This window comes from Pelmatolapia mariae, linkage group LG2 (genome assembly GCF_036321145.2).
Source record: "Pelmatolapia mariae isolate MD_Pm_ZW linkage group LG2, Pm_UMD_F_2, whole genome shotgun sequence".
NCBI lineage: Eukaryota > Metazoa > Chordata > Actinopteri > Cichliformes > Cichlidae > Pelmatolapia > Pelmatolapia mariae.
The window spans coordinates 17,917,427-17,940,446 of record NC_086228.1 but is presented as its reverse complement, the minus strand read 5'-3'; the positions used below and the strand labels follow the sequence as shown (position 1 = coordinate 17,940,446).

Below are 23,020 nucleotides of genomic sequence, written 5' to 3'. Positions count from 1 at the left end.
CTTCTAGTCCAATTTCCCTCAGCATTAAACAATTATACAAAGAAACCAGATTCTGTAGAGCAGATGTTGCATTTTGACTTTCTACTGACTTAAACTGCTAGCTTTGGTGCTTTCTGAAGACACAGTTGAACGATCTACTAAATGTGTTAGACACTGAGCACATCCAGTTGTGGTTTATTAGTGTATATGCTGTTATTGTGTATGCATCTACACATATGGAGATACATTAATTATGTGATGAAAAATGCCATGTGTATGTCAGATGGTTATCAGTCTGTCAGTTGGTATTTATCTAAGACAGCTGTTGCAGCTTGATGGTCAAACAACTGGTGCACAACTGGTAGGATGATATTAACGCGATTATTGAAGTTAATCCACCAGATTTTTGTTTTCCTCTTTGCACGAGCTTATATGTTGAAATGGCATTTCACAGTCTTAGATCTCTCTGGAAGCAAATTCAGAAAAAAAAGACGTAGCCAGAAATGAGATGATTTGTGGGTTTCTGTACATGGTTTCCTGATGTACTCTTCTGTCTAAACAGTTTCATGTTTTCCATGTGATTGTGCCGTATAGACCACCCATTATTTGGACGAAGAGAGAGAAACAGACACGACGATGAGAGGGTTCATCGCCGTGGGTTGTTGTTATAATAAGTGTAAAAAAGCCCACAGCCACATTAAAAATGCATCTTCATTCCATGAAAGCTGCCAAAGAAGCAACACTGCAAACACACATTGAGAAACAGAGGGAGAGAGAGAGAGAACAGTTCATCGTCACTGCAGGAAATGACAGACAGAAAGTGCAGAGTGTAAACAGCCACATACACAGACGCTGGAAACATATACAAGTAGAAGATTCTACCCATAAATATAATTTAACATGTATAAGCAGTCATGCATAGAGGTGCACACACAGGGCCCACAATCCCTTAACAACCCTCTGTCCCACACACTCACTACTGAGGAATGTAATTAGCATGCTAACACTAACAGTGATATGTAGGAGAGAACTGTGGTTAGGTAAAGAGGACTGGAGAATGAGACAGTAATCAGAGGTAAGTGGAATACATAAATAGCACAGGTTTTAAGTTTTTAGAAGAGTTAAAGATGGCTGGAGGGCAGGATGAACTGATAGGTATGAAAACTACAACTCATAATCCCTTTATTTTTCCATCTGTTATTTAAAGTTTGTTATCAATGGTTTAAAATCTGTCAGCAAATTGTGAAAAATTCCTGCCACAAGTTCCCAGTACCCAAGACGACAATTTAAAATGTCTGTTTTATCCAGCCATCAGTCAAGTATACCAAGAGAGGTAAAAACAAAAGATACAACTACAGTAATGACTTTTATTTCTAAGTGTAGTAATTAGATACTCTCTGGAACAAAGAGTTAAAAATAGTGGCTACTTTAAAGATAAAATAAAACGTAGCAGTAAGTTTCTGCCTGTCTGACGTTTAGTGGATTTAGATGGAAGAGAGCTGAATGATTCCTCTTTAATGAAATAGCTGCTTTTTAGACCACTGCTTTGTGCTTCATTGTAACAAGACACATTATAAGGGCAATATAGCATCACATTTTATCACAGATTAGCAGCAGTGTAGCAGCAGTGTAAGTAAATGAAGGGTATTTTCCATCCTTTTCCACGAATTAGGGTTATTAAGGACAGACTACCTAATTCAGAGAGTGAATCTACTAAAAACATTGTGCTAGCTTTAGCATTATAGTGAAATAGTTTTTGCATAACAAAAATAGCTAAGAGGTTGTATCTTGAGTTGAACTTCTTACCAAGGCCCTGCTTTTCCATCATGTAAACATATTACTAATTTCATTCACCGTTTGCTCTTCCTGTCATATGGAATAATGCTCAGTGAAGTCATTTGTATAGTTTTTGTTACACATCACCAGTTTTCTTGCATATTTGGTAAAGTATTTGCTTTGTTGGAGGTTGTCAAGGTAGCTCCTTTTTAGGTACCAAATTGTCATCAGAGGGTGACACGCGGCACTCACCCTCAGTGCCCGGGCATGTCTTGTTGTGCGCACTAGGGAACATAAAAGGCATTGCTATATAATAGTATCACAATATTACAGTTTGATATATAAAAATCTGAACTAGTATGCGATATGGCGCAGCCGTAACAGACTCACATCAATGAATCTCTTTCACCTCACTAGTTTAAGCATTCAAAGTGTCCTTAGTCACAGCTAACAATTGTAAATGCCATTTGACATGCTGATAACCATTATATGACCTGGGGGTGTTTACCTGCCAGTCTCAGTGTTTGCACAGGAGGTGCTAAACCTAGATTACCCAAAATGGGTGAAACATTCATCAGAATCCACGCTAGGCCTTAGAAAATGTTTCTTCTCTTGCGTGGAACCAGTATTTTATACCTTTAACCTACAGAGTTTTTTGTTAGTGTATTATGGAAAAATTGAGGAGCCCTTTAGTAAATGGTTTAAACGATTATGCACTTTAATTTAAGATTTAAATGAGGCTTTTATCCTCTATTTGAGAGAAGAAACAGACTGTGTGTGTGTGTGTGTGTGTGTGTGTGTGTGTGTGTGTGTGTGTGTGTGTGTGTGTGTGTGTGTGTGTGTGTGTGTGTGTGTGTGTGCTGGTTGATTATGAGGTGATTAACTGACAAAGGGAAGCTTCAAAGGATCCAAATGACTCTTTCAGTTCCTCTTGTTAAATCCTAACGTCAGGGCCAAATGTTGTTGACTGTTTGGGACGGTGCAGCTGTGGCTGTCAAAAAAACTCCAAATACCAACAATGCACTTTAAAAAAGAGACCTGAAATATTCGTGCATGTCCCTTTTACGTGTTAGTCTAAAGTGTGATTTTTCAAAACCTAGAACTTATTCTTCAATATGACATGTCCTACAGATTAACTAGCACTGATGTGGACCTCTTCACGGGCAACAAGCTGGGGACCTTGTGGTGCAGTCCTGCAGCTCACTGTTTTATGGGGTCTGCTAATGTTGAAGGCTATTAGCCCACATTTAGATAAAGTCAATGTTTGCTTTGAGTTTGCTAATGGTTGGGTTTAATGGGGCTGTCTGGACGTTCTCTGCAGGGGCTGACGCTGTGTCACAGTATTGCTAAGACGCGATGCCTGTTTGTGGAGGGGGTGCAGGAGAAGGAAAAGCAACAGGAGAAGATAAGATAGAAAAAGGGCAGTGTGGAAAAAATACTGAGAAAGAAACAGAAATATTTAACAGGCTTTAACACCTTAACACAGTTTTGAACTGACTTCATGACTAAATTTGTAATCATTTAAAAATACTGGAAATGTCTTTAGAATAATTGCACACCCCTGATAGCAGTAGTCTAACATAAAAGGAGGATTAATGAAAGGCTGAGAGTTACAGCTGCTAATATGATGCTGCAAGGACATAATATGAAGAGAAAGTAAGTTTTTGTGAATATTAAATATTATACACATTTCTCTTCTGACCAGCATGCAACACATCTGTAATTCCTTTGCATCTGTTGTCAGAAGCTTTTTAATATTATTTCTTCATTCCCACTTTCTTTATATGCAGTATTTCCCCCCAATTCTCTTTTTTCAGCTCTCCTTCTCTCCCGGCTTCTCTGTCTCTCCCTTACATGGTGCATTATTGTGTGGCGCCACAGTGCTGTATTGTGGTCTCAGTGGGGTTGGGGTATGTTTGGTCAACGCTACAGCACAGCAGGTCAGAGGGCACCTGCCAGATCAGGGAGGGGTCAGGGAGAGTGTGAGCATCAGTTTATGTACACACACTGTGAATGTGTGTGGCTGTAACGTAGGGTCAGAGAAAGCACATGCTGGCACCAGAGGAGACTGTAATAACACTAGTGGAACTCCACAGGACAGCACGCATTAGTTTCACTGCATTTTTACATTTTTGTCTCTAGTGTGAGTTACAAACATCATCAAGCATGTATTAATAGATTTAATGAGGTAATATAAGTTATTCCAAACTTATAACCTAAGTTTTAACAATTAAAGACCTCAGTTGTGAAGTGAAGTGATTATAAGTCAACAAAAATTGCTTACAATGATTGAAATCTATTGTCTTTATTGTTTCCTATTAACTATTTATAAAACATCTGTTTAAATTATGCACTGAATTTAATAAAATTAGTTATATAGCCATAGACAGCAGTGATAATTGTAAGCAAACAGTCTCATAAATGTAATCCCATTAATCTGCTGTGCAGGTGTGAAGCATAAAATATGTTTTTAGTCTTCAGTAGACGCGCTGGACTTTCTAGATACCAGTTTGTAGTAACTGGAAATGGATATAAAGTGTTTTTAAGCAGATGAATAGAAAGACACCATAAGACAATATAAAGCAGTGTGTATTTTAAGAAAACACTCCTGCTGACACCCCATATTTATCCATCAATATCACAGTGGAATGATGCTTCAGGTTACTTTGGATCATTATTAGCCTTTACACTTAAAACTTTTTACCATAAACTGTTTTATTTTAAAGATGAAACAGTAGAAAGTGTTCACAAGAAAGTCTTTTGAGTGTCACAGACTTAACTGTATGTACTTTGCTGCCTTTTACATCTCTCTCTGCAGTGTGTCTGTTTTCACTCTCACTTTCTTTCTCTCTCTGGCATTTTAAATCCTTTCTCACTTTCTTTGTCTCTGCTGTTTTCCCGCTCCCTTGTCTGCCTTTAAATCAGATCCTTTCAGACCCCTTTTAACCCCACCTACCATGCAGACACACACACACACACACAGACACACTCACACTCACACACTTCAGCTGTTGATTCCTGGTGGCATTACAAATGGCATATTGAAAAGTGATCATTGGGACTCGGAACAAAGACACTTTTTTCCCTTCAGCCTGTCATACTGACGTGAGTTAAAGTTATACACCACTGTGGGCAGCTGTGAGCTTGTTTCTATGTGTGTGTGTTTGTGTTATTTGTGTAATAAACAAAACAACAGGAACCCAACACCAGCCTGACCAGTATTATCACCATTACACCTTTGGTGTCAAATGTGATTGACATGTAATAGACATTTGGCCACACTCTCTTCATTTTGTCAAACATACTGATGACCTTTGACTCCAGGGAGTGGGGACTAATTGCACAGGATGTTAAGGTGGACAGCTTGTCTGTAGCTTTAACATATAACAACTAAAGATTTCATATTTGGAAGGATTATGAAAGTAAATATCATGCCTACAATAGGAGGAAATGCTACAGTGCTGTTTTTTTTTTTCCTGAAAGAATCACAATTTCTATAGAAAGTCATTTTTCTGCAGTCTTTTTTTTTCCTAAGTGAATTAAAAAAATACACCGCAACATGACAAACAGATGAAAACCACTACATAAGAGGGGACACAAATACTCTATCTTTATCCCCAGTGCCAGCTGTTGCTGTAGAATCCATACGGCAGGGGGATCTGAGCAGCATGTGGGGGTAGAGTTACATCCAAGCCATTTTAGGCATGAAGGGATAAGTTTCATAGAAAATAAAAGGAGTGAAATTGGTGTCCAAAGTGCTCGCAAGATCCTTACACTGTGAGTTACAGCCATTTTAGTACTTGCAGCCAAAGTAGTGAGCATATCCTCTGTTGTTTATTGTCAATGGTTTAAAAATCAGCAGAAAATTGCATAACTGACATTTCTTGCATTTTTTCCCAAAATAAGAGGCAAAACATTGACCAGATCTGTAAAAGATTACAAAAACAGAGTTTGAAAACAGATATTAGTTACACTGAGGCAACTCAGGACATTAATATGCTCCAAGTAACCACATAGTGCTGATTTCTTGCTGAAGGGTCTGCAGAACAGTTAGCTGTGTTAATTATTTCCCACTACATGGCCCTTCATCACACTGGTCAGCTCAGTGTATTATTATCCAAAGGTAATCCCTCTGTTGTACTGGCACCATTATCACACCAGATCACAACGGGCCTATTCTTCTATATGTAATTAACAAAGGTACTTATGAGCTGCTTTCCGGGATTTAACTGTTGTGTTGTTGGAGCTTTAGAGAAGGCAGTGGGATGTAGTGGAAAATGGAGAATGTGGGGGAAAGGAAAGCGCTCACATAAGAATGCAGCGGCACTTCAGTTTAGGTTTGAACATTTAACAGCATCTATTACACATTGAAAATTTAACCTGGGAATTACAGTTTAACTGTCAGCTAATGGACCAGTGGGAAGAAGTTACATTTTCGTTACATTTTTTTAGCTTGTTGTCCCGATGCAGCCATGTATTTCTGAATAAACAGCTTTTTGTGGTTAAGAACAGTAGGCCTGTTTTCCCCTTTGCAACATGTTTCGGATCATCGAGTCTCTAATTTGGGCGAGATGGCATAAAAGGAACGTAATCCTGCGTCTGTAAAAGAAAGAGAGCTGAGGTTTCTTTTAAACCACATATTGATTATGTTTTGAAAAACTTAATTTTGGTGTTTGCCTTTTGGATATTTCCAGATGCTGCTTTACACGCAATGTTAGACCTGTCAGTAATGGAGTATGCTGACAGTGTGTATCGGACTGCCTCTAAAACACATCTTCATCCTCTTACTTTTATATATAATCAACTCTATAGATCAGATTCAAGAGGTCAATATCACTGGTACCAATTTACATTTTGATTATCCTTACTGTCTAAAACAGGTTATCTACTAAGAAGCTCGGGTCAGTTCTTCTTTAGAGTTTCTTATGTATCTAAAGAAGATAAAAAACAAAAAACAAAAGTTATGTTGTAGGTGATTGGAATTCGTTACCTCGAAACTCCAACTCCTTGTCTTCATTGTGTTTGTTTAAATACGTTTTATTCTGTTTTCTTAAACCAGATTTTGTTTTCTTGAAGTCTTGAACTCTACAAGCATTTTGTTTGCTGTTTTTTTTATTATTAGCTAACTGGATTGTTTTTCTTTGGATAAGGTTGTAATTTTAATTTGTTTGTGACCTTTTGTTGTTCGCTTTATTTGTTCTGGTGTTCTGGGGATTTATGCTTCAGAGGGAAATTTGCTCTTTAGGTAGGTCGTAACCGCAAACCCCTCTGAAACCCTACGATGTAATCTATGTCATAATCCAATGTGCACCTCCCTAGAACTGTAACTACACGTCACTACAGCCCACAGCTATTTTGATTGACCTGTTCAGTACCACTGAATCCTCCTATGGCAACATTTTGATCACAGTTTTTGAATTTGTCATCGAGAGAATAACAATCAATGTTAATATTGAGACATTACATGTCAGAGTGTTTTCCCTGATAAAACTGTCTTGATAAAAAGCTCACTAGAGACACTCATAACTTTGGAGACACTCATCTGCTACTTCGAGCTACCTATAAGCATGATGCAACATTTCAGAAATGTTATGTACCTGTAGATTAAACCTGCAAGCTGCAAATTATAGAATACAAAAGCTTCAGACTAAACTAGCATAATGACTACTTTTACTTCTTACTGTGCTAGATGAAAATACATGAATGAGAGAGATCCATTTACTTACATTTAAACATCACTAAAATACTGCTACTTGGTCAACTTTATATTGAACTTCGCAAGATTAAGATAATGTTAGCTTTTAAGTTTTAACTGGAAAGATGTAACTGTGGAACATGCATACATCAAGGTAGTACTGAGACCACCAGTCTTGTTTCAGTCATGTTTAAAAAGGCTTTAACTTAATTTGGGTAATTTTCTTAGTTGTTGTAGATTTTTTTTTTCTTTTTTATGGTTTTGGGGGACATTTAGATGTCAGTTGACAAGAAGAGATTAGCAAAAAGAGCTATGGCTTAAGCACATGCAATCTCACACAAGCACCTTATCCCCTCTCTCAAACACAAGCAGTGGACTAAGACAGTGACCAGAGCTGAACAAATGGAGTTTAGTCATGGCTGAGGATTGGTGTGGAATGTGGGAGGGGGGCATGAATTTGTGTGTGCATGCATGTGTGTGTGTGTGTGTGTGTGTGTGTTATGTGCATGCTTGGAATGTTTAACTCCCCACCCAATGAACCAGAAAACACACAGGTGGAGGAGGAGGTGGAAAGATGTGAGGGAGAGGAGGAGGAGGAAATGCAGGATGATGAAGGAGGGAAAAGAAAAGATGAGTGCTGGATCGCTGATCTTCAAAATGTGATGCTCAAACTGATGAGTACAAAACAAATCCAAATAGAAAGAAAAGACATGTTTATTTAAGTGATAACCAAGTAAGTATTAATTTGATGAGCTTTACTTCTAACTCCACTCTGTCACATAACAAAGTAGGCTTCTCACTTTTGGACAAAACACTTCCTGAGTGAGAGTCATTTAATTGTTGACAGGTCTGGACTGCAGTCTGGTCAGTTCACCGCTCGGCCTGTTTTATTATGAAGCCATTGATGTTATGCTATGTGCAGATACGGCACGGTCTTGCCGAAATAACCAAGACTTTCCCTGAAAATCATGTTGCCAGGATGGCAGCATATGTCGCTCCACCATTCAGCATTGATGCATAAGCCTTTGTATTGCATTGACTACAGGTCATTTCTTCAGTTCACCTTTAAATGAACTTGAGTCTGGAAAAAGGTGGCGGGAATTGTTGCTCTTGGATTTTTTGTTTTTTCTTGGCATGGTAGAGTTTTATCTTCTTACATTAGTGATGATGACCAACAATATTGTGTAATGGAAATGATGAAATACCCAAATTCTCTTTTTATGTTTTATGACAAATCGCTCTTAAATCTCTGAATTGTCTAAATCTTCATCCTTTCACAACGTGGGGAGCCATAAGCTATTTTTATGACTATTGCTCTCTTTCTTGCTCCCTCGCTTATCCCTCATCTCTTGTTTTTATAGTTATGTCAATATGGATGGCTCCCTTAGAGTAAATAGTCTGCTTTCTACCACTGAAATCAGGTGCTTAACACAGGTGGTACCGTGTGTGTGTGTGTGTGTGTGTGCGTGTGTGTGTGTGTGTGCGTGTGTGTGTGTGTGTGTGTGTGTGTGCTCGTGTCTGTTTGTGTCTGTGTATGCATTCGTTATCACTCGCTGTTAATGAGTAACAGTGTCTGCCTCCAGAATGTTGATAAATGCCAGGTCGAGGACATCGCTTTGCTTTACACACATTCACCCAAATGTGCACCTAATCAAGCGTGTTAACTATTTCTTATCTTACGTCAACTATGTCTTGGCTTATCTGTAAGGCACAAGACAAAAGACACACAAGATACAGATGTATATATTTACAGTGGTTATTTTACAGAGATTTGTAGACTATAAATGAATGTTTTTTGCCACATACTGTACGTATAAATAGTGTTCCTTTTGTTAGTGCCTGGTTTCATGGGTCGTTGCAAAGTTATGTTCACAGTGACTGTAACCTGACTGTGACTAAATAAGTAAATTGACCCCAGCCTTGTATTCCTTGCATACAATCAGACCACCTGCTCTCCTGTTCTGTTGGGGAAAAGGATTTGCAGCCTAATGAATGTTTGTTTAAGTTCACTACTGAAAGTTGGAGGGAAATGATCTGAAACTTTTGAACAGTTGTTTTCTTTTTAAGTCAATGTTACATTTATTAAAACCAAATAAATGTTTGTTTTGATTCAGGATGAAAGTGAGCTGAGTGTGCCATCATATTCAGGCTCAGTGCATCTCTGTGTTTTACTTTGCACCATGCACTGACCAGCCAGGAATGGTGGTAATACTTTTTACTCTATTTGAGTAGTTAAAGCATTCAAGTAGACAGTATTTCTTACTCACTGGAATACTGGAGCAGGCTGTTATTGAACTGACAACCTTCTGATTAGGAGATATTGAACTTTGAAGGCATAAAAATACACACACTAAACTAGAAGTTTGTGGCCTTTAACCTTCGTTGAGGCCTAGCATCTATTGTTTAGTGTTTAAATATGACATGCATAAACTGTGTAAACAAACCTTATCAGGCTACGTGGATGTTTTGGAGACCCTGTCGTCACAGGAGATAGACACGGTATCTTAATGTACTTCCTGTCTTCTTTTTATCTCCAGCAATTCAAAGACAGAAGTGACAGAGCGGGCATAGTTTTGTGCATTCGTGAGCAACTACACGATCACCTTCCAACAAGTCAGGACTGCATGTTGTCGAAGATTTCTCCAGCACTGTCAATCTTTACCTTTTCTTTTTAACTCACAGGTTGCGAAGAAAATACAGGGTTACAGAGGCTAAAGTATATTCTCTCACAGTTTTACCCCAGGTAGTCATTAAAATGTCAGTCGCACGTCCAGTCTGCAGCTTAGCTGTAAATCCTCAAATGTTAGCAGGTAGCTGTTTATGTGGATTATTTGCTTTCTGTTCATCCTTCCATGGCTTCATCCCTTAACTCTGCCCGAGTAGTGCCTGTCCGCTGGCTTTCACACAGTGCTTTTCTTTTTTTCTTCTAACTTACTGTACTTTTCTTCACTTCCCTGAGTCTGCAGTTATGTAGTTAGCCCACAGTATTCCTGCACACCCACTCTCACAAGTGCATACTGTGCATGATGTGGTTTTCATAAAGCCCTTTATAAGCTTTAAAAGAATGCTCAAGGTTTAAAGTGCTCTCAGGTTCTTGTTGGTTTGCAGAACTTTACAGTCATGTTTCCTCAAAAGGCCTCTTATACCATTTTTTCCATGTTCAAGTATCTTCTGTCTTTTCTCTATGAGTTCAAACTACTCCACTGTTTATATTTCAACAGACCAGAATTTCAATGGTTGCTTAAACATTTCTTATGAATTTAACTTTTTTTAAAAATTTATTTAAGCAGGATTTTGTCAGAAACACAGACCTGGTTGCTTTACGCGTGAGAAATCATGTATTCGAGACCGGGAGGAGACGCAGGGCGTCACAAGCTAGTTTACTCACAGTACCAAGCCTGGATAAACGGGAGGGTTGGAAGGTCATACTTTGTCAAATTTGTGCCAAATCAAACATGCCGATCCATCCGCTGTGGCAATCCCTTGAAAAAAAAATGGAGCAGTTGAAAATATCTTGCAGGGCATACCTAATATACTTACCGCATTTACCTTTAGGTCAGTAAGGTCCATGTAAAAACACTAAACTGTGGAATTTTAGTATGTTTTTCCAGATTTTAGCCTGAAGTTAGGCAATAATGTGTTACTCATGCAATGCTGTATAGTTACAAATGAAGACATATGTTCATTTCTGAATTACATATGTGTAAGGTTCAGAAGCTAGGAGCCTTAGATTACACGCAGCTGCACCAGAGAGCCGTCTGAAGAGTGACAACGTTTTTAATAACCAGATCAGCATTCATTTTCTCACAGCTGCATAATGTAAAACAAAGTGAAAATGTATTACTATTAAACTCTAAACCTAAGTAAACTAAAATAATAGCTTTCATACCTCTCTCCTGGGTGGGGTGTGTCATTATAAATGATTCATATCTTTTTCTCCAGCAAATGTTTTCCTCTTAACGGAGCATGAACCCAAAAACAAACGGTCGGTGGTAGATTTCACACCTTGCACAAGTGGTTTCAGATCATTTATCTGAAATTTGAACATTGATCGTTGTTTTTGGAAGGAAGTCCGTAATTATGTGGTAACCGTGAAGAGTTTTGATGTTGAGCGGGATTGTTGGGTATAGTTTTGAGGGTTTATTTCTTCACGAAGGTTAGGGCAAATCTTTAACCTCAAGTTTTCCCTTGTTTTTGTAATTGAGCAACTTGTTTGGTAAGTTTCTTCTAAATGATAGCCTTGATTCTTACTCTTGATTATGGAGGGGCTTTCCTCCAGGGAAAGGCAGACAGGTGCAGTCGAGAGAAGAGAGGAAAGCCGGAACAACATAACTAGCTATTAGAAAGGCTATAGTGAAAGAGCACAAAGAGAACGACAGATCGAAGACTGTAAAAAGAGAAAGAAAGTATGAACAAGTAGGAGAAAATAAATCATGTTTCTCTGAAAGGTCTGACTTTATAATTAAACTGTAAAATCTATTATAAAAGCAAAATGAAAAGGCAATAATGGAAAGTTCACACCTTTTGTTTGTGTGTGTGCATGTGAGTGTGCGCTCGAGGACCGATGGTGTGAGTCGCGGAGGGGATCAAGTTGCTGAACAAACCACTCAGCAGATTCCTCAAAGTTTTTCTGTCCGCTGTGTGTTTTTCTTTTGTGTGTGTGCGTGAGAGAGCAAGAGAGAGACAAGTGTATGCTTTTGGTTTATGTAAAGTGTGTGACTGTATGTGTGTCATGCAGCCCACAGTGTTGTGCCAGCCTCAGGCACAGAGTTAACTGTCAGGATGGAGTAACAAGCAGCAGCTGACCTGTTGATGGAGTGGAATTGAATGGGTCAGAACAAGATGAAAGCGTCTGTGTGTCCGTCTGTGTGAGAAAGCACCTGAAATACACAAATTATTGTACACTTTGTGCTCTGCAGTTACTGCCTCAAGTAACATAAGATCAGCTTATTTTATGTTTGTGTGTTTGTGTAAGTGAAAAAGAAGGAAGAGGATAAGTGAGATTTCAGTTTTTTGTGAGTTAATTCTGTCCAATAAGCTGCCTGAAAGGCTAAATGTGGCCTTACGCAAAAAGAAGTCCTGTTGGTTTATAATCAGTTTAGAAACTATGGATGTGATAATGGAATATGGCTTATAAATAGTATTCAGATGCAAAACAATAACAGCAAGGGATTACAGGGTTTCTCCAAAGGCATAAATAGCAGACTTGTGAGTATTGGTGTAATTTAAGCCTGAGAACAGACAAATTGTCACTGAAGCGTGCTGCAGGAAAGTACACCTAGGGTTTGGTTTATAAAATCTTAAGTTTTACTACAGTACAGGGCAGAAATAAAGACGTAAATGTTACTTTTCAAACATACCTGGTAATAACAATGAGCTCCTGAGGATTCGTTTGTGTTGCAGCGTTCCAAACTTTTGAGACACACAATATTTTACAGATGCACGCACATGCTCACACACCTCTACCTTGATCAGTACATCAGCGCTGTGTCCCGCTGTCAAGAGCTCTCCATGAAAAGCATTCCTCGGCTCTCCCCTCTCGCCCCAGTCTCGCTTGCCTGCCAACAACAACGTTGTGTTGGACTCTGCAAACCCATCTGACTCAAAGACCATTGGAACGTTAGGGGCAATAAAAGACCAGAACTCTCAATCAAAAACATAAAGGTTCAGCCCCAGCGATCGCATTCTGCCAAAATATACAACACAACAAAAAATGACCAAATTAGCAAGTTTTTTTTCTGCACTTAAAAAAAATCATGTTTGAATGCCACTCCCCTACTTCTGATGATATTTTGCAGCTCTTATTTTGCCATGCTAGTTATGCTATAGATAGTATTTTTACCATGCTAAAAAATTTTTGTAATTTTTAAATTTTTATGTGAAATGCATTCGTGAGTTTGATTTGAATAAACAGCACAGCACTGGCAATCATCACTGAATTTCTGCGAATGCAAAATAGAGAACCAGACAAAACACATTAGAACTGCGAGTTAATTTGTCACTGTGTCATATCACAAAATGTTAGCGTGAGAAAATACAAACGTGTATTCGTGGTATTTGGCACCCAGAGCCAGAAAAACAGTCTGTTTGTACTTGAGTGTAACAACTGATGCAATTTGCATTAATTTTGCTAATAAGTGTCCAATTTTAGAGCGAATGTAGAATAATGAACATGGGGCCAAACCAGGTGAGTTTACTCGACCTTCTGTGGGGCACGGTCGGTTACATCAGGGCTAACTAGCCAGAGAAGAACTACAAGACAAACATACTGACCTAGTTAGATTGAGGCCATTTTGTGGGATCCTTGCAATGCTCAGATCTTGCTCTACTATATAAATTTAAATGTAGTCACAAGGCAGTGTGATGATATCATAATGTCATGCATAATATATGTTTTGTTGTGCAAACTTGCACGTCATTGTCATAAAATTAAAGTTATATGATGCTTTATTAAGTTTGTAATTTTAAAATGTGTAATTTTAGCCAATTGGTAGATGGTGGCTAGGCAATATGATGGTGTCATAATATGTGTTATAGATGAGAACCTCCGCCTCACTATATGCCCAGCTTGGACAGACAGTCGGAGATTTGGAGTATTAAAGTAAGATACTGTTGATTTAATAACTCACAGCGTGTCTTTTATCCTGTTTTCCTTCTCTTACCCCAACCTGTCACGGCAGATGGCCGTCCCAACCTGAGCCTGGTTCTGCTAGAGGTTTCTTCCTGTTGAAAGGGAGTTTTTCCTTCCCACTGTCGCCAAAGTGCTTGCTCATAGGGGGTCATATGATTGTTGGGTTTTTCTCTGTATTTATTATTGTAGGGTCTACCTGACAATATAAAGGTCCTTGAGGCAACCGTTGTTGTGATTTGGCGCTATATTAATAAAACTGAACTGCACTGAATTCAAATGAGTCAGTATAGTGCCACAGAACATACTGTATGCTATTGGATAATTGGGTGTAGTTGGTGAAAGACAGTTTATTCGTGACATAGCTTCTGCTAAAAAACAATAAATACTTGTAGCATATTAAGGTACTACTCTAAGTATTTGTTTACAGTAACTACAGTACAGTAACTAATATTCCCCATATTGTATGAATATAAGGTCATCGTTTGGTGAGGATAGTTTAGGATTTACTAAAGAACTGATGATTATACTGCTATAGTCCGTCCAAACAGCCGAATCTGCCCAGGAATTCTGTTGATAGTGTAAACTTACATAAAATAAATCCAGGATAAATTTACTGATTTTATCTGGAGAAGTAAAAGCTTAAAGTGATGAAGCTAATGTGCATGAAAGTCTGTGTATGCTCCAAATACAGGCTAATTCATCATCCAGGTTGGAACTTGAGCTTCGCATTTGCCGTTGTTTTGGGAGTAACTGCTGAAAGAACAGAATGTACAGTATGAACTAATTTCTTCTTTATTTGGCCTTCAGACTTTCTCCATCAGTCCATGCAGAGATCGTACAGCTCTGAGCAGGAAGCCTCTGTCCCTGTAGGAATAACATGTGCCTGACGTGGGCTATATTTTCCTGTAGTTAAGCTGCAGAATACCCAACGTGCATATTCAATCTGTCTACAAACTCCGTACTGCATAACCATGCAGACAGAGAGGGGGTGAGCATTTGTTTATGCATATGTGGGCACAAACAAACTATCTTCAAGGAGCTTTAAATTATTGTGGGAAGTCAGTTGTGGGCAAGAGAAGCCCATTTTAAAGCCCTGCAATTTTCTCAAAGATGCCAACTACCCAAAAAGATAAGACAGTAATGCTCAAGCACTCCAAAATTCATAATTACTGTAATTGACTATATACAATGTCAAGAAAAAGTTTGTAAATGGGATCTGTGAGTATGACCTGGTCTTTGGATGTAAACTGTGGTCCAGTCTTTATCTAAATGACAAATGAGTCTGTGACCCTAAGTTCAGGCTTATTGGTTAAGTGGTGGTCCTACAGACAGCCTACAGATAACTTTGCAGACTATAATCTATATGTTTACTGTCACCAGGGGGCAGTGTCACAAACAACCAGTCTGTGTGCTGCGCTTGCTTATGTCCATCAGCCAGCGGCAAAGAAGAGCAAAGTTATAACAAACAAAGCGCTAAAGTAAAACTAGGTGTATAAAAACAATGCAGTCTCCATCTGTGCTTCTTATGCAGTATTTTATGTTTTTAGTGCTTTTCCAATTTGTGTTGAACTCCGCTGTTATTCGTTTCCCTATTCTGGGCCACTTTTCAACATACACATAGCCTCGTCCACATCGAGCATCTTTCTAGTCACCGCTCTGACTGGCCTGTCTACAATGTTGCTGACTGATTAAAAGTAAAGTCTGTCTGTTTCCAATTTACATCAATATTTAGGCTTACTATCCAACTGCTTTACTCAACTACACTGGGCTTCAGCTGGCAGACAACCACTGTGACCTAATGCTATAAAATACCTTGATAAAACTGATTTTTTTTCAGCTTTTCTGACCCAAAGGCAACAATGCATTCCCAAATTATGATGCTTCCTGTTCAGTATTTTTTCATTAGGATGGTGTCAGTGTGCAGGAATCTTTTACACTTTGTGTTTACATCAGTCAGTGTAAACATCAGGTGTGTAGTGAAGTTTCTTTGATTGAAAAATAGCTGCTTTTCTATCTCATTAAAAGTGTGCGTTCATTTAAGATGAATTCTTTGTGCACATCGCAGATGACTCATTACTAAATTCTGCATTCATAGACAGTTTGTCTAACTGTGAAGTGATAAATATCTACCATCCATTAAAGTTACTTTATGCAAAGCAAATGTTTCTTGTTGAAGTCTTCCAGGATCCCTTTTTTTATGAGCCATGGTTCAATTTAGCAGATGTTTCTTGTCAATGTGAAGTAAAATTGTGTTTTTTGTAAATCAACACATCTCTAACCCACACCTCCAGTATTATTCGAGTGACTGGACTTGGACTGGATGGTTATTCACTCCTGACCCCAGTTAGCATTCGTTGGTGTCGTAATTCAAGACAAATATGCATTATATTTATTTAAATTCACATGCTTTTCTTCCTGTTGAAGGTTATGTTTTATATATTTTTTTATATATTATATTTTTGTAAACCTACTTTCAGCTGCGTATTCACCATTTACTTAATAGGAGCCTCATGTGCAGAAGTACATAGACAACCTGAACTGCGTCTCGTGAAAAAGAAGGAAAGATTTTTTTTTTTTACTTGCTTTAGTTTCACCCCCAAGAGACAGATTTTAAAAGACTTTTCTTTGGTCATAGACCTGGGAGCAGGGGAGGAGGAGGAGGAAAAGAGGCTGCTGTTCGTGTGTTCCCATCACTGGGGAGAGAGAGAGTGGGAAGGAAGAAAATTTAGAGGTAGAGGAGGAAGATGTAGAAGAGGTTAACTGTCGAAAGTTGAGAGGTTTGGATAGAGGTCCTGTTCCTGTGATACCCTGGGGACGAAATTGAGGAAGTGTGTGTATGTGTATGCGTGTGCGCACGCAAATGTGAAAAAGCCAGGAGAGGGAGAAAAAGAAAAGAGTCTGCAGTGAACGAAGAGGATGGTGTGAATGAGTGTGCTGAAAGAGGAAAAGAGTGAGCAAAGTGGAGTGGCAGAAAGGAAAAGAGTGATGTCAGGGAAAATGAGAGGACGGGAGGGGGTTAAGGACAAGAAAAAAGATTGGTAGTGGAGTAGTTTAGAGGTAAGGGGAATAAGATTACAAATTTAGAGGAAGAAAAAATAAATAAATAAATACAAAGGAGAATTAGGATTATGTGGCAGTAATGCCACCAATCAAAAGAGGTAAATGTGTGCAAGAAAAAGAAAGATGGGAAAATATTTCAGACACACTAAGAAAAGAAAAAATGGATTTTATGTGTGTTCAGAGAGATATATATCAGAAGAAAATAACAAAAGCAGACAAAAAGATCCAGCGATATGTAACCACATTACCAGGAAAGAAAAGAATAGATGTATAGGGTAGGAAAAGGAGAAAGAGTGAACTCTCGGGCCCCTAATGAGAAAGCCATACAGATGAACGAACACATTCCCCTATCCAGGAATGATGAGTTTGGAGGAGAGCAGGCTCCTCTGAATACCTGTATGACTAATGTCTTTTTCACACATTTCACTTCCATCCATCCATCACTGTGTCCACATCCTGTTTCCATGTTTAAATAACAGCCCTCCTTGTTAGCACAAGCTAGAAACTACTGTAACGGTTCCCCCATTTTTATAACTCTCTTCACACCTCTTTAGGATTTTTTTCTTCATCTTGTTCATCTCCTACTTCTGCAGCTGCACAGTGAAGGAATGAATCTAGTTCCAGCTTAGCCTTTTTAAGGCTTTTTTTTTTTGTTTATATATTTAAACAAATCTGGTGTTGCATTCCATAACCCATAATCTCCTCTCACTCTCTACACACAAAGCCCCACCCCCAGAATCAGCGACTAAACCAGGCCTAGCTCGCTTATGCATCTTCCTCAGTGCTCCAAACTACATTTAGCAACATTTTTAGCCCCACGAGGTGTTGCTTTTGTACCACAGGCACACCTCTGTCTGCAGGTTGCAGCAGCATATTCATCCCTGGCAGCCTGGCAGCTGACAGAGACATAAAAAAAGCTGGTTTTAACTGCACAAGAGTTGCATTAACTTTCATGTGTGATGATTGTAGTGGCTATAAAACTGTGATCAGTGCAGAGTAGCGGTTTGGAAATGGCCGGGCATTCACCGCTAAAATGACTGAATTCAGACTGAACTGAACAGTGACAATGTCATCTTAGTTCAGTGATTGTTTAATCGTACCCAGAGATTAAAAAAAGATAAATATAAATAAGAACAGCTTCATTGGGAATTTGGCTTTTATGGAATCACGTCTAGGTGTGGGCAATGAGAAAAGAGACAAGTAAACAGATGTTGGCCGCCTGGAGATGGACATGTTTATTAGCCTTAGCACTTTCCACTGAAAGCTGGAAAGACTTTAGCAACATGCAGGAGGAGAGTATATTTTGAAACAGGGTAAGGAAACTATGTTTTTGTGGTGTATTTCAATCAGTGTGTTTTAATAAAAGTGATTGTGACATCTCATGGTTTTCACTTGGCACACTTAGTAGAAAATAAAGAGATATAGATTGTGTAATGCCACTCAGCCTAAAAATACAGTCATATGATTTATGCATGTCATGCATGCCAATGATCCACGGCTGGACAATAATGTATTTTCTTAATGTTCAAAAATCCAATTTAATTTTGGGATTGCCCCGCACTTAATAATCTGTTGTGGCTCTTGTCACTCCTGTTTCTCACGCCAGCCACACAGAAGTGAAAAACTGGAATGCCAGCTGTGATAAAACTAGTCAATCTTTCATTGTTCTTAGTGGATCGCTACTATAATGATTACCCCTATAACCTTTTCTGATTGCACTTAAAACAGTCTGCACTTCTTTGCCTTTTCTTCTTCACTCTTAACCACCCACACCAGGCTACTCCTTTTCTCCCTTGCACAAAAAATCAACTACAACCTCTTAACACAATCACAAGCCAACCAAAAAACAGCATAAGAAGAGGTTTCCGACAGCCAACCAATCATTTTTTGACAAGCACACATTTAAGCAGTATCAAAGGGGGCAATGAATTAGACACACCTGAAATGTTTGAACTGTATCTGGCCACATCGATTTGATAAATGTCTGTCAGGCGTGCTGTTATCATAGACCGCCGTTTGTCCTTTCTTTTACATGTTTAACCTACAGGACGTGACCTGAAGTTGGTTGTTTAATGGTGGATTTTCTTACAATTGCCTTTTGTTGTTTGCTGGGAAATTGTCTGCTACATGGTGGCCTATTGTGTGTTTTTATTGCTATATTTAGAGAGTATTGTTTTAACCTAAAGGGAGTAATGCAAGGTCAAACAGAGATGCTCAGAACCTAGTTAACTCCCACGCCACTCCTGCTTCCACCTCTCTGTGTTTCTGTTTGTCTTTCTTTGTGTGCCTGTCCTATTCACTCGTATTTCATTCCCTTTCTCTTCGCAGACTTACTCCCTTAAATTCCATACTCCCTTATTCCCTTATTCATTTCCTCCTCGCTTCTCCTCTTACCTTCCCTCTTTCCTTCCTCTGTTTCTCCCCCCCTCTCTTTGTTCTGTCCCCTCCATTTCTCTCCATCATTTCCTCCCACCTTTCCAATTCAATCAGGCTACTTTAATCCCTTTTGTTTTTCTAGTGTGCTGTTTCACAGTAGACCGGCTACTGAGCGGTTAAGGTCATGCCTGGCTTCATGTCAGTGTGGCATATCAAATGATATTAAACTTACTAATTGGCTTTGTGTTTGCTTCCAATGGATGCTTTTAAGACTGTAAATTTACCAAGGAGTAAACTTACTTCTTGAACTTCCTTGAATAATTAGATTGTATTTTGTATTTAAGTTATAATCTAACTTATGAGCTTGTCGAACAACAAATTTGTTCAAAACTGTAGTATTTTGTCTTTTTCTTGGAGGGGTCAGAATGATCCATTTTCTCATAGATCAATTTGCACACTCTTCATTCATGCCCAGTATACTAATATACCAATTATTCACATGTCTTACATAACCAGGCTGAATTTACTGCTGATGCTACTACCGGTAGTAAAGTTTTCATTTTTCTTCTACCCTCCAGGTCCCCCCAGGGTGTCAGAGCGGGTGAACCATCGGCAGAGCGCACGTCTGGGTCGCACGGTGAAGCTGCCCTGCCCCGTGGAGGGTGACCCCCCTCCCCTCATCATGTGGACCAAAGATGGCCGCAACATCCACAGGGGCTGGACGCGGTTCAGGGCGTCACAGCACGCTCTGCGTATTAAGGAGGTGGAGATGGATGATGCAGGAACTTACATCTGTAAGGCCACCAATGGGTTTGGCAGCGTAAATGTCAACTACACACTTATTGTGATAGGTAAGTGTTTCGTGCATGAGACATCAATGTGAACCTTTGGATGAATTGCATCAACGTGTAAACTCTCTGGGAAGTTACGTAGTCCATCATATTTTTCAAACAAAATTGAACTGTTTGATCAGTAGAACTGTTTGAGCACGAAATGAATCATTTTGTGCTTCATGTAAATGTAAAAATTGAGTTGCACCAGTGCAGGCGATGCAAACTGTTAGTCCGGAGGCATGGAAATTCCTCATCTGTGTGTGCGTCTCAATGTTAATGTCACTATAAAAGAGGCATTGTTGTGCCATGTTTCTTTTTACTATACAATGCCCAGAAGGCTGTATTGTTGTTAGTGTCTGGGTGGGTGAGCTGTTATGTGGAGGCAGTAGTCTATGACTCCTCTGACAACCTTGCTGCTCAAATACAAGTGTGTATTTTATTTTTTGTACATGGACTCAAATAGCCACTTCCCTCAACTCTTATCCATGTAAACAAAATACCTGTTGGAAGGACAGTGTGTCAGCGTACATTTACACATGCAAGCCTCTGTGTTTGCCTGCTCGTGTGTCTGGGTCTGTGTGCCGGTGAACCTCCACACCCGTCTGTGTGTGTGCGTGCTTCATTCCACGAGTTTGTGCACATGCCACCCGATTTTGTGTGTGTCTCTGTGTGTGCGTGCGTGTGTGTGTGTGTGTGTGTGTGTGTGTCAGGTTTCAGTCAGTAGAGTTGATGCCAGCAGAGTGATTAAGGCTGCATAGTGTTCCAGAGAATCTGACTAAAGCTGTACTCTCTATACTGCGTCGGCACTTCAAAGACTGGGTTGAGTAAAATGCTCCGATGCAACTTCATTCATTCGATGTTTTAAAAGGACAAAAGTACCAAAGTTAACAGGAGCCAGGTTAAAATCTTAGATAATACAACACTTGCAGAAAACCTAATGATGCAGTGTTTTATCTATCAATGAATATGCCAAGATTTTCTTCCTATAGATACAGCATAGATTTTATTATCAGTTTTATTATCATTGAAATGACAGGTCTGAATTCCAGTTATAGTGTCAACAATACAGTTTCAGTCTCAGTTTTCCATAAATTTGCATATTGCCAGTCGAAAATATCCTTTTATTTTCCTGTAATCATTATCGGTATGCATTCAAAGCTGCATCGGTCTTGACCTGAACTTCAAAGGCAAGCTGGCATACAGAGGGCGGGGGCGGTGGTGGAAGGGTTGGGGGGCAACAGCTGCCGCTGAGGTCATCCAGGCAAGCAGCTGCTGCCCCCTTCTTCCCTCCCTCATTCACTGTCCCTTTCACTCACTTCACATATGCACACACACATTCATGCTATGCACAGTTAATTGGGCAAATGTATGTATATATTATGTGTTTGTCAGTCTCACTGTTAATGAGAACCAATCCTGTGAATTACAACATCAAAACTTGGGAATAGGATCCTTTCTTTTACAACATTTATTTTTGAGGAAAAATAACCACTTAAAGCAAAGTACAAGCAAATCAACACCCATACGTAAATTTAAAACTGTATAGTTTTATGCATCTTTGGCAGTAGTTCTCAAGTCCCACAACTTTCATTAAGATGTAGCATCTTAGATTACAAGACCCCTTTGGCTTTTTGACTTGAAGTCTTCACTTAAAACTCAGTGAACTCCATCTGTTGAGGAAAACTGTTGAGATAAGTGAACACATCTACAGAAATACAGATATTTCCTTGTGAGTTTGCAGTCAGATGCTTTATTTTTAGGCTCTAATTAAGTGAATCTTCATGCCAAAAATAGAAGTACTTCAGGTCAGGAACTGACAGCCCCTACAGTGTTTAATGTTTCCTTAAATTAACAGAATATTGCAGAGCTATTATTTGCAAATATGTGCAAACTAACATACAAAACTGTGCACAAGTAGACAGTCATACAATATATTGACTTTCAAGCTCATTAGAGCAGCAAGGATTGGCTTGAGAGTTTTGCATGCATGGTGTAAATGTAATTAATTAAAAATCCAAGCGGGGTAATGTAACTTGTATGTTACCAAAAGAAAATGATCATGGCTTGCAGACTCTGAAAACTGTTTTCATAGCTGGACCAATCTACGTTGGTAAGGATGCTCAGAGCATGGAGCGGTAGTAGTTGTAATACCTTACTCTGTGGACCTTTACCTGTTTCTCTATATGATGTACTTTGGCTGCTCTGCTAAGGGTTCTCTCACTGTTTCGCTTCCTTGCTTCCACCACACCTCCTGTTCGCTTTCATCTCCCCTGTGTGGTCCTGTGTTAATTACCTTATGACCGGTCTGTTTCACAGTAATGAGCCCACACCTGCATCTTATTGTATTTCCCTCTCAATTTCTAACCAAGAGTATCATTTAACACCTTTTTCTTATTAGCACCCAATATCAGCGCTCATTCCTCCTTCCCCCAGTCAGCTGGCTCATTTTCCTCCAACCACGTTTAATTTGTATCAATATTTTCACAGTTTCCTATTTTCCCCAGATGTTTTAGCATTCGATTGCCGTAAAACACCCACTGTACTCCGCCTCAGTGGTTGGAAGGCATGGAGAGGCATTTTGTGAAGGCAGGCTTTTGTTGATGTGGGGAAATTAGAAGATTCTTTGAAGGGTTAGTTCTTTTATTGTGTGTAGGTTGGAAAATGTTTGTA

The 23,020-nt window shown here is 39.1% G+C and overlaps 1 protein-coding gene across 2 annotated transcripts in view; it reads left to right on the top strand.

Annotated features, from left to right (window-relative positions):
- The window catches only part of fgfrl1a (fibroblast growth factor receptor like 1a), a 64,665-nt gene that overhangs the window by 5,649 nt on the left and 35,996 nt on the right, over positions 1-23,020 (top strand). For both annotated transcript variants that reach the window (XM_063485542.1, XM_063485533.1), the window contains exon 3: positions 20,096-20,368. In XM_063485542.1, coding sequence (XP_063341612.1) covers positions 20,096-20,368 — 273 coding nt within the window. The remainder of the gene's footprint in view (positions 1-20,095; positions 20,369-23,020) is intronic.